General features: G+C 39.7%; 1 protein-coding gene across 1 annotated transcript in view; it reads left to right on the top strand.

Annotated features, from left to right (window-relative positions):
* Positions 1 to 12,717, top strand: part of sema3c (sema domain, immunoglobulin domain (Ig), short basic domain, secreted, (semaphorin) 3C) — a 79,568-nt gene that overhangs the window by 6,077 nt on the left and 60,774 nt on the right. Inside the window, exon 2 of the mRNA XM_041780819.1 lies at positions 3,591 to 3,764. Within this exon, the coding sequence (XP_041636753.1) occupies positions 3,629 to 3,764 (136 nt within the window). The 5' untranslated portion in view covers positions 3,591 to 3,628. The remainder of the gene's footprint in view (positions 1 to 3,590; positions 3,765 to 12,717) is intronic.

The raw sequence follows: 12,717 nt of genomic DNA, 5'->3' as shown, positions 1-12,717 counted from the left end.
TACATATACATATAATATATGTAAGCTTATATATATTAATATATAAGCTTTATTAGCCATAGCTACATTAGCTATGTAGATCCATTATCAACATAGCTTCATTTTGTATGTAGCTCTGTTATCTATGTTGCTATCAATTTAGCTCATTTTTGTATGTAGCTCATTTATGTACGTAGCTCTCTTATCTACATAGTTTTATCTACACAGCTCAGTTATCTGTGCAGCTCTGTTGTCTACGTTGTTATCAATGTAGCACAGTTATGTTTGTAGCTATTTTATCTATGTAGCTCTGTTATATTTGTTGCTTAGTTATCTACAGTGCTCCATTATTTACATAGTTATCTATGTAACTCTTTTTTCTATGTAGCTCTGTTACCTACATGTAGCTCTGTTAGCTATGTAGCCAAGTTATTTCTGTAGCTCTATTATCTACATAGCTGTTATGTATGTAGCTCTGTTCTCTACGTTGCTTTGTTATCCATGTAGCTGTTATGTACATAGCTCTGTTATCTATGTAGCTCTTTTTCTATGTAGCTCTGTTACCTACATGTAGCTCTGTTAGCTATGTAGCCAAGTTATTTCTGTCGCTCTATTATCTATGTAGCTTTTATGTGTGTAGCTCTGATCTCTACGTTGCTCTGTTATCCATGTAGCTGTTATGTACATAGCTCTGTTATCTATGTAGCTTACGCAGCTAATGAGGCCACGTAAGCTAAGAAGATACGTTTGAGTGTTTTCATGGAGGACAAGCTTTTTCCTGTAAGCAGAATGTTAACACGGCTTTATTAAATGATTTGTAACCAGGTTTTTAATTTTTAAGATGCTGTCAAAATGTTCCATTAATTTCAATTTATTCATCACAGGGTTGAAGAAAAAAACATTCAAAAATGTTGATGTTGCTGATTAATTGCACCCTGGTGTTTTCACACGACTGGCTAAAGGAGCTTTGTAACATCAATTGAAACATGTAAAAATTATCTGTGCTCTTATTTACTAATTTTATGGACAGAAAGCACATTCTACACAGTAATGCCATCGTAGATTGTCTGGTCAGTGAAATATACCTGGAGCAGTGGATTTAAGAAACAGTCTATCTGGTGTGTCAGGGTAGCAAACCAGATAGACTGTTTGATATCTCTGAGACAAGAATTGTGATTTGATTAATTGTTTGGACAATAGAACCTGATGTCATCTGTATAATGATGAAAATCCTTTCCATGATTAATGTGCACTGTGTTCATTTAATAATTTGATTAATTTGGGAACCGGATTAGCCCATTTAGTAGAGCAGGGACCCATACAGGCTAGACTCCCTGATGGACCAGTTGCTGGATCTTTGGTGCGTGTCTTCCCCTACAGTCTTCCTGTCTTTTTTCAGCTGCCATTTCAGAGTTAAGGCAACCAAGAATAACATAATCTTTTTTTAAAAAATTAAGCGTCAATGCAAAATAAGACTTTTAACCCTCTGAAAGTAGACCATGAGAATGTCACAGCAAGTTCTCAACATGCCAAATATATTATTCAAGCTTTGTTGACATGCAAGACAGTACTTTACCTCCCTTGTTTGTTGCATTATTGTTTTATGGCTTAACTAGGTCATAATTGAGACTTTAGGGACACTGATTGGCCTAGTGGTTTTTTGCGATTACAAGTTTGCAAACAAACTTTTGGCTTTGCAGGATTTATCAAACACTGGATGGTCCAAAATCTCCTACAACTGCAAAAAAGTAAAGGTTAAGTGGGTCTTTAGGCCCACCATGAAACTTTAAAACAGGTCTTTAACTTCTAGGTCACCTGTCTTCCTACATGAAGCCACACACCAAGAACCTTTGGGTAAATTTCAGCCTTAGTCCTAAGGCATTCACTTCAAAATGGTTAACAGATGTCAGCATTAGCTTAGAGCGCTCTCTCTTCCAGTTTTTGAGTGTAATTGTGATAAAATTCAAAGAGACAGATCTGTCAAACTTGTAGATACCACTTCAAATAAGGCATGTGTAATTGGGGTGAAACAACCCTTTAAGGATGGTAACAAAAGCCAGAACAGAGCAGGTCTTCGCCTCAGGACAAGGTCAGAAGAGCCATCTGCCTGGAGGATGATGTTGTTGGAGACGCCCCAGCTGAAGCCGGCTCTGGGGTGAGGGTGTGCGTCTGTGTATGTGGATGATGCAGCAGGAGAGAGGCTGCAGTACAGCGGCCGGGGCCCCATGCTGTTTTATTTCTCTCATGTGGAGCCAAAGAGTGCTCATTCCTCTGCGGTTTTCCATCTGTTATCCGCATGCACCTGAACTATAGAATTCCACCTCGGCTATATATCAGGCATGCCTCCTTCCACTGCACACGCCCATATCTCAACCTATTTGTACACTACACCCCAAACTGAAAATTTCATTGCTATCACGCAGCTCTGCTGTCTCTCACACATCAATTTTTTATTGCACATCTATAAGCCATGAGAAAAGAGATTCCAACCCCTTGTGCAAACATTATTTTCTTTTCACTTGCAAAAGAGCAGTGTCTTTGTCTCGTGCAATGTGTTTTGAGTGTGGAAAGTGTAGTGTAACAGCCAGTTTTGGTGCTTAAAACAGCCTTCCTCCAGCAGAAGGGTTTTGCATTGCAAGAGTGAGTATCCCGGAGGCTGTACAGTACCTGCCGCTATCAATTATTGAGCTGCTCTTGTCCTGTTATGGAAAAAGGAACAAGATGAGGCTGAGGGGAGAGTTTCTCCAGCAGCTCTTTTGTGCAGATTTAACTCATCCATATTTAAGAGAAGTACACAGCCAGGATACAGTAAGTGAGGGGATTTAACTGACGTGCTGGCCTCTGGTTTGTGTCTTCATTCTAGTAGTCGATCAGCATTCTGGTAGCTGATGAATAACAGTCATGTTATTCTACAAGCTGAAGATGATTTTGGAAGAAGGCATGAATATTAATGCTTAGATTAATTAGATATCACAAGAGACACCACCATGTGAAGCTTAAATTACGTTTATTTATGGGGCTCTATTTTGAAATGTTCAAATCACAGTCAGGTTGGACTTGGATCATTGGCAGACAATCCATGACTTTCCAGGGATGTTTTAGAGCAGGGGTGTCAAACTGAATCACAGCAGGGGCTGGATTCTGAATTTGGGCCTAACCTGAGGGCCAAACAGGGTCAATATTTAACCATAAACTGTCAATGCTGGGAGGAACAGAGGAATATTCACCCTCTGTCATGACTTCCAGTCATCTGGTGAGACCATGGGTGCATCTTTTGGCACCCGTAGTGAAGCCAATGCTTTGCCTCACCATGTTTCCATCCCACCGGGGAGGGAGTAATTGGCGAATGCTGTGGTGGGGGCACATGGGGACGGATCCAGGAATTTTTTGAAGGATTCTTCAGTATTGGGAGATAGGGCTAATGGCGGAGGTCTGCGCTCTCCGAGTGCTTTTCTAGTTTTAGAAATGTTTCAATCTATGGGTAAAATCTAAAAGAACTGGTTATTTATCTAAAGCAGTGTTTTATTAAATTATATTTATGGTAGGACTTTTTTGTGACTCATCAGGTAAATGTGAACAACTTTTGACTCTCTTTTGTAAATCTCCTACAGGCAGCAGTGACTGGTCGACCTACCTGAGCGGTGCAGTCATGGGCAGGCCGGAGGGGCTAGCCAGGCCACCTCTGGTGTCAGCTATGGCGCTCTCCCTCCTGGCTCTCTCTCTCCTCTCCTGCAGGGTCTCCTGCCTCCCCCAGCCCCAGCCAAGAGTCTTCCTTTCCTTTGAGGGTAAGAAATAAATAACAAGCACGCCCCCTTTAAATGAATTTACACTGTCAACTTGGCCCTCTGCCTGTTGTTGTTGTTTCTCTGCAGATGTAATGAGGTTGCAGCGATGCCATGTGTTTCAGTGCTCTAATGCTAAACAAATGCTCCATAATCAAGGCAAGCTGAAGGGCTACATCATTATAGGGTTATGTTTCCCTTACGTAGACTCCGCAGACATTATTCAATCAGCTATTTTTGATCTAATTATCTTCCAAAGTTTGTGTTCATAGTTAGGGAAGTTTTAATTGCACACCACAGGGCTTGGAGCTGAGTTTTTAGAGGCTCCTTGTCCATCCTTTGTCATGTTTTATGTGAGCAGAAAGTCAGAGCTCTGCAGGAGGTGGCACAGCTTGTAAGAACTACCCTGAATCTGTTCCTTGTTAAACTTTAATCACACCCCGCCATGCTGCAGACCTTTGGGCATTGTTGCTGCCTCTGGATTTGATTCTCTTCTTTTATTTAATTTCTTTGACATAGATTATTTTATGAATTTTTGATGCCTCGCTTAAAATGAGAGTGCAAAGTAAGGGTAGGAGCTGTGGCGTGTGCATGCCTGTGTGAGTGGATGGGCTGGCCGATAGCTTATGTCCGTGGAGTGGTGGTGCAGGAGAGAGTGTGAAGGAGACGTTTGATCACCTTTCACTACCTCTCACTGTGGAGTAGAGCAGCTGAGGCTGTCTGTCAGCAAGGTTTCTGCACTAAGAGACTTAATAAGGCCGTACAGTGTGAGCTGCCGGAGTTTTCATTGCTCATACTCTTTTTCTGTCAAAGTTTGCCAAGTCCTTTCCTAATTTAGTCCCAGTTTTTTCTTAAATGTCACCATTTTTCCTTCTTTGTTTCCTACTCATACTTTCTGTTTCTCCACTATTTTTTTTATCCCCAAACCAGGCTTCAGGCTTTTCCTACTGTTCTCGAAGTTGCACACAACTCAAGCAAATTCCCTTATATTGTCAGAGTAAGCTGCATGTGGAGGTATACACTATACAGACTAAAGTATTTGACTGCCTGACCATAACTCCAGCAGGGACTGTAATGGCGTTGCACTTAAGTAGGTGTACTTTAATATGGAGTTGGCCACCCTTTTTGCTGCAGCCTTCTCAGAAGGCTTTAAACAAGATTTTGGAGTGTTTCTGTGGGAATTTGAGACCATTCATTCTGTAAATCATCTATAATGTCAGGCACTAATATTAGACAAGAAGGAGACTGGGAGCCAGGCCCAAAACTCCTACCCACCTAAACCTTAACCCTATCCTAGGGCTAGGATTAGGGTGAAATACCACCTTATTGCCAGAAAATTGCCACAATATTAACAGTGAGGTTTAAAGGGTAAGGATGTGGGTAACATACTACTTTATTACCAGAGAATTATGAAAATATTATGGGGGCTAGGGCTAGAGGGTAAGGGTAAAATATCTGTTGATTTCCATAGAATTGCCACAAGGGTTAGAGCAGGGGTTTCAAACTCGATCAAGGGCCGGATTCTGGATTCAGGACTAACCTGAGGGGCCTAACAGGGTCACCTTTTTAACCATAAACTGTCAACCTTGTTTCACCAGTAATAAAATATGAAAAATAAACTTAGCATTGATGATAAACGATTTTTTCATTTAAAAAGTTAAAAAGATAAGTTTAAGGGGCGCAGGTGGCCGAGTGGTTAAGGCGCGCCCCATGTACAGTGCTTAACAAATTTATTAGACCACCTGTCGTATTTGTCTCAAAGACACCCAGCATCATCAAGTGCTTTAATGCGGACTCTTTCATTTTCAGTGAGCTCTCAACGTTTTACCACTTTGAACAGGAATGAGGGATTTCAAACTGAGTTCACCCAAATTTGAGCTGGCTCACTGGGCTTCTCTGAGAAGTCAGAAATGAATCAAGCATAACATTCAACCACTAAAACTCATTTTTCTGTTCAGGAATGCAAGTAAATAACTATAATTTGACATATTAATCAAGAAATATTAATGTGCTTTACTATTTTTTCCATTTTTTTGTAAATCAGTACATTTAAAAAATTCATGGATAACAATCTTAATTATATTTTAGCATTAAAATATCATTTGGGTTAAAGAGCTTCTACATATTGGTGTATTAACCATTGCAGAAACATAAAAAATGATTTTGGTAATTACCAATGCTGTTAATTTAGGGCAGCTGTGGCATAAACCTTACTTTGGTTAGGGTTAGGGTGGTCTAATAAATTTGTTAAGCACTGTATGTGGATGGCCTGGGTTCGAATCCAGCCTGAGGCCCTTCATTGCATGTCTCTCCCCCACTCTCGTCCCTGTGTCTGACTTTATACACTGTCCGCCTCTATCAAATAAAGGCACAAAAATGCCCAAAATAAACCTTTAAAAAAAGATAAGGAAACAAAAAGATATGTTTAAAGGCTCACGATCTGAGAAAAGTAAATTTATTTGGTCAAAAAGGTCAAAATATAAAATTGAAAAATGTTTTTTTTTTTTAATGGCAAAAATAATAGAAAGAAAGTCAAAATCATGAGTTTAAAAGGTCATAATTTGAAATAAAATTTGTAATCATGAAATTAAAATAAATAATAAAATAATAAAATAAAATTACAAATAATCAAAATATAATAAAAGAAGTCAAAAATTTTTGTTGAAATGCTCAAAGTATGAAATTAAAAGTCAAAATATAATTCAAAATTTTAAATTGTTAGTCTAAAAGGTCAAACTATGGGATTATGAAGTCAAAGTTTGGAGTTGAAAATATGAGGTAAAATACAAAATAATTGGTTAAAAAGATCAAAATATCACTTCAAAATTAGAACTATGAATCTTAAACCTCAAAATATAATATAAGAAGTCAAAATTTTAGTTGAAATGCTCAAAGTATGAAATTAAAAGTAAAAATCATAAGTTTGAGTCCTACTTGTGAGATGCTAAATTGAAAATGTGAAATTAAAACACAAATTATTTTCCTTTCTCACATTGTTGACTTCTTATCTAAATATTTTTGCTCCTTACTTTTTCAGATTTTTTGACTTAACAAGGATATCTTAAATCATCAAGGATAAGTTGACATTTTTATACTTGAGGAAATCTGCAGACCTCATCCTGACGGGCCAGTTATAACAGAAATATGAGATCATCTTACAGGCCACATTTAACGGTTCCACGGGCCGTATTTGGCCCCCGGGCCTTGAGTTTGACACCTGTGGGTTAGAGGGTTAAGGTTAGGGTTATTTTGGTGTAAAATACCACCTTATTACCTGAGAATTGCCTCACTACTATGAGGGTTGGGTTAGTGGTTTATAGTTAGGGTAAAATACCAACTTATTGTCACACAACTGCCGAATATTAAAAGAGTAAAGGTTAGGTTTAGGGTATAATACCACCTTATTACCAGAGAGTTACCACAATATTATAAAGGTTGGGGTTAGGTCAGGAGGGTAAGGACTGGGGTTAAATACCACCTAACTATCAGAGAATTGCCACAATATTACAGACCTAGGGTTAGGGTAAACTACCTCCTTATTCCCATAGAACTACCACAATAATATGAGGGCTAGTGTTAGGGTTAGATGATTAGAGTAAGATACCACCTCATTACCAAAGATTTGCTACAGCATTATGACAGCTAGAGTTAGGCTGAAAAACAGCCCCATACCACTACCCCTCCACCAATAAACTTCACAGGTGGCACAACGCAGTCAGGCAGGTCACATTCCCCTGGCATCTGCCAAACCCAGACTCACCTAACTGACTATAAAGCAGAGAAGCTTGAGTTGTCACTCCACAGAATATGTTTCCACAGCTCCACAGTGTTGTTGTGCTTTACAACTCTCCATCTGATGGTTGGCATTGGTCTTGGTGATGTGAGGCTTGCATGCAGCTGAGCTGCTGTTGTTACTAAAGACTTCCAGTTCCTAACAATATCACTTACAGTTGACTGTGTTGTCCATTCTCTATTATGTCCTGCCTCATTCTGTCCAACATTTACAGCCTGTCTGTAAGTCATCAGCAGTGCACTTGTAAAGAAAGTGAATATCATCACTATCCTATCTTCATCTTGACCACTCCTGTCACACTATTCCCTCACTCATCACTGCTCCAGTGTTTCCAAATACCCAGCTTAAAAAGTCAGAGGTGGATGTGCTAAAATGAGCGGATCCCTATAATCCTGGAGCGCTTGATTCCTTTTCAGTGTCTGGATTAGATTTGATATGTGTTACTCTCTGTAGTCTCTGCAGAAAGGACCATAAAAGGAGACTTCTGTACCCACAGAGCACTCTTTCTCTAACAGACTAGGCTCAATTCTTGATGGATGTTTACCTGTAAGATGAATTAAATATGTGTTTGACTGCTGAACAACCTCAGGTATATTTAGGAAGAAAGAGCAGAAAGAAGCAAGAGGGGGGAGTTCAGGTGGGAAGTTACATTCCAGCTTTGATTTAGTGCCTGACTTTTAAACATCAGGGACACAAAATGGAAAAACAATTACTCACTTGTATTTCATAAGACAGGTGCAAAGAAGAACAACGTGTCCATCAGACTCAGAAAACTCCTGCAAGTTGAAAAAGCATTTGTTTGCAACGTTGAGTACAAGACTTAGATTCATTTGGTGAGCACAGGCTGGACATTTTAGACGTCATTGCACCCAGTCAGCATCAACTCTGAATTGGTTAATCATTAGACAAACAGCAGCTCGTAGCTTCCAGACCACAGTAGATGCAAATTCTGTTCCTGAGTTCAATCAGTCTCTCCACGGATCATAGAAGTCATGAAACCCTCTCAGTTGCAGTAAAGAATTCAAAGAGGGCTAGAACCAGATGTAGGAGGACGCTTTGGGCTCAGGTTTTCATCTTATTTTCCCCCGTACGCACTTAGACTCGGAAAAGAATTCAGGGAGTCTGGGCTCCATCCAAAGCAGAAAGATGAATGAAGAGTCATGGAAGACGACTGGGAAAGTGTCGTCCTGAAGGGGGAGACGGAGCAGGTGGTTTGGCACCTGCTGGGTGGCCAAAAGGTTAGCCCTGTAGTCTGGCTCGTTCAGGCTCCCCAGATGTGAAGACGTGTTAATGATCACAAGCTGGAGTGAACTAAACCAAGAAAATAAACCAATGAGTGAAGACGCTCAGGTTGGACAGAGATCTCCAGTATCCTCTCGTTTTTTTCCCTCCTTGTATCTCTGCTGAAATCTGATCCAGGTTTAAGGCAGGTTCACAAGACTTTTGGTGCGGTCCTGCCGAGAAGTTGTTGTCTCTGGCATTCCTCTGCTCTTGTATTACTCATGCAAACAGACCACAATTAAAACCGCATAATAAACAGGGAAAAATGCAGCTAACCCAAATAATAAACTTTCAAGTTGTCCCTTTCTCGTTCGTGGCCCGGATAATAAACTGCAGATCCCCTTCTGTACCGCAGAACTATTCCTGGTAAGATGAAATAGAATTACCTCTGTGCATTACTTCAAGTTCATCTTAACCACATGTTTACTTGCAATCAGAATGGGTCAAATCCTTCAAATACAAATCAACATTGTCTTCCCAACACACAATTAGAAAACTTATCTTGGATGAGGTCCACACAACTCCCTGCAATCAAACAATGTTTTGTTAAAGCCTTAATAGAAATACATCATCACCTTGTCACATTTAACATATCCAGCAACTCTGTTGTCAAGCATTTAAACAAACCAATCCTTTTGAACTGCTGTTTAGCCCATTAAATGTTTTAACTGGCATGGAAAATTCAAAGTTACTGAAACATGTTTGGGAAGTTTGGTAAAACCAGAATAACAAATGTAGCATTTCTAACTCGTCTGATTGTATATAAGTCGATATGTGTGGGAACGAAACTAATATAAAAGCCTGTTTCTGTTATTTTTGACATTCTTTGGTTGATTCCTTTAGATATGTAAGATGTTTGCTGACAGACAAGAGATTGAGTGTGGTTTCACATTTGGGACCCAGGTTAGACTGCTAGCTAGAACACTTGACCCCCAAGTTCAGTTCATTTGATCAGTGTGAAAACAAGCTTGAAAATATTTAAAGTGATTTCATACTAAAGGGGAAGCTCAGATATATGTACGTTCCTCGTTTGGCATCTGTGTAGCCATAGCAACACGTCGTGCCACAATGCAAAAGCAGAAACCCCAAGATGGCGTAAGCTAGGTGTTTTCATTGTTTATGTGGGGAAAAACGACCGGCGGAAGGAGATGGATTTCCAGTTTCGTGTTCTTCCACACCTTCTTCTTTGTTTGCGACAACAGCGGCCCTAGTGGGCAGAGGTTGTAGGTGTTCAAACAGTTTGGTCCGTTTGGCCAAAAGCAGTGTGAATGAAAACCAAACCAAAGGAAAGTGCAACAGTGTTGCAATTTCGGTTCCAAAATCCCCTGGACTATCAGGTGTGAAAATGACCTTAGTCGACAAAAACTCGAAAACCTTTTGAGTCTGTTTTTTGTCTATTAGAAGTCCTCACATTTCAGTCTTTACTTTTAGTCCAAGCATTTTTTTCTCTTGCCTAAATCTGATACCAAATCGTGGTAGTGTGTTCTATGCACCCTGTCAAATCTGGGGTCCCTGCTTTCTACAGTTGCATTGTTTTTTGACAGATTTACCCACAGTGGGGAAACATCACAGATTTTGAATGTCCGAAGAAAACTAAATTACATTTTAGTCTCATTTTAGTCATCTTGACAAAAACTAAACTGACTTTTTGTCAGTTTTAGTCATCACAGAACTATCTTTGGCTAGTTTTAGTCTAGTTTTTGTCATCAAAAAAAGGCCCTTGATGAACATTTTTAGTCATAGTTTTAGTCGACGAAATCAACACTGCTGGGAGAGAGCTTGGTCTGGCATGGGGGCTGAACTGTATATTAAAGTGTCGTCAGCGTAAAAGGGAAAATTAGCATTAGACACATTTGATTAATAATTATATAAAGAATAAACAGGAGTGGCCACAGGCTTGACCCCTTTGGTCACAGTGAGTGAGCTTGAAGTACAACCCAATGACTGGAAAACTTGTTAAATCTCGAGTAGAGTTCACCAAGGAGGTGAATACTTTTTGTAGGCTCTGTACAAACCATAGGTGCACATGGTAGCAATGTGAAAGTTGATCAGCAGAGAGACAATCCTTGGCTCGTCAAAACCACAATAGTTGTGTTTTAAAACCTCTAACTTCCTTTCTTGAGCAGTGATACAATTTTTTACATGCTTTCATTTCAAATTTCTGTAGCATTATCTCTTAGAAGTATTAGTATACATTCATACTCCCTGAACAGGCTGAGAGTGCTATTAAAACTCATAAATGTGCCCCATGTAACATGATTCTTATTAGATCAGCTACTGTATCATATTTTGTCGCCAAAATGCCATTCCTGAAATGGGGGGATCAGAAATTCAGCCTCATTTATCCCTTACCCTGGCTGTCAGGGCAGAGGTCTGTGTTTATGATCTGGATCATTTAACCTCATCAGGGTTCCAACTCTGCTCTGACAAAACCTCATTATACTGTACAGTATTAAATTAAGTGTATATAAATGTGTATGCTAGCCATGAAAGATGTTTAGGTAAAAGTAAATGGGTCCATGCATAATGAAGATTTTACACACATGTCTGGCAGAAAATCTGTCTAAGACTTTAAAAAGATTGATTGAGAAGAGGTCTGTAGTTTAATGAGCACTCCTTCACACTCGTATGAGCCACATGGTTTGCATTCACGACCAGGCGTAGCGATCCAGGGACCAGGAAACACCAGACCTCGTTCTTGCTTCTATCATGCCTCATTAATACCCCTACTAACCCTATCATTCATAAAGCAGTGATACTGTTCCTGCACTGCAGGTGGATGTCAGCCTGTTAGGGATGTTTACTTGGTGCTGAGGGTTTGCAGAAGGGCACATATGTCGCTGTTGGAGAAAGAGAGCGTTTGTCTGTGGTAAGTGCCCTGAGGTGCATTCCTTCCTGGACTCGATTGTATTTAGAGGGGAAGAAAGTTCTGCTGAGTCATTGTTAAAACCATGTGGGTTTTCCAGCATGGCGAGTAATGAAATAAAGTCTATAAGCTTGCTTTTGCACAGTTACCACAAACACGCCGTGCCCATGAAAACCAAGATTATTTTAAGATTCCTATCAATGTGAATGGTTTTGCATTTTCTAAATTCTTCTTGGAGAATATTTGCTGAGGTTGTCTCAACCACTTGGAAGGATTTAGATTAAGTCCCAGCTGATATCAAATGTTCTGTAGCAATATTTAAACTTTCTTGATATTGTAAAGGTAGTGTGTCCAACAGGGTTTCCACATGCACAGATATCCTGAAAATTGCCAGACTTTTTCCAGCCAGCCCCCTTGCAAAATTTCTACCCTAAATCACTTTGTACTATTGTCCTAACCTCCTGTTGTTTTAGCAAGGTGCCATTGTCCACTAATGCCATATAGCTTTTTAGCGCTGATGTCAATCATCACCAAAGGTCTCAGGAGTGATCACACATTGGTCTTTAATACATTCATGCTTCAATATCATTACTTTGACACAGAGCCCCCTTCTGCCAATTGAAAAATTAGAAATTTTTTATTGAAAAACAACTTCAGTCAGCCCCCGCAGACCATTCAACCTACGCATATGGTTTGGTCTGCATATGGAGCATAATAAGCCCTACAAAAAAGCCTCTTGAACCCATATCAAAATCCCAACAGGAAATCCACCAGCTTCATCTCAATTTCAAAATAAGGCCTTTTTTGATGGGGCCAAACTACTTTAACCTATTGTAACTTTAGTTTGTCATTATTCCATGTTCTACAGTTTCTGGCAAGACAACAGATCATGCCAACATACACACCATCACCATAGTGCCCCCTGCTGGCAACAGGAAATGATACAATCTGGTGTGGCGATGGTGAGCATTTCCATACCACGTCATTAACAGGAAGTAGTGCAACTCTTATATGAA

This window comes from Cheilinus undulatus, linkage group 23 (assembly GCF_018320785.1).
Source record: "Cheilinus undulatus linkage group 23, ASM1832078v1, whole genome shotgun sequence".
Classification (NCBI taxonomy): domain Eukaryota; kingdom Metazoa; phylum Chordata; class Actinopteri; order Labriformes; family Labridae; genus Cheilinus; species Cheilinus undulatus.
Note: the sequence above shows the minus strand (reverse complement) of the source record. Positions and strands in the feature narration are given on the sequence as shown.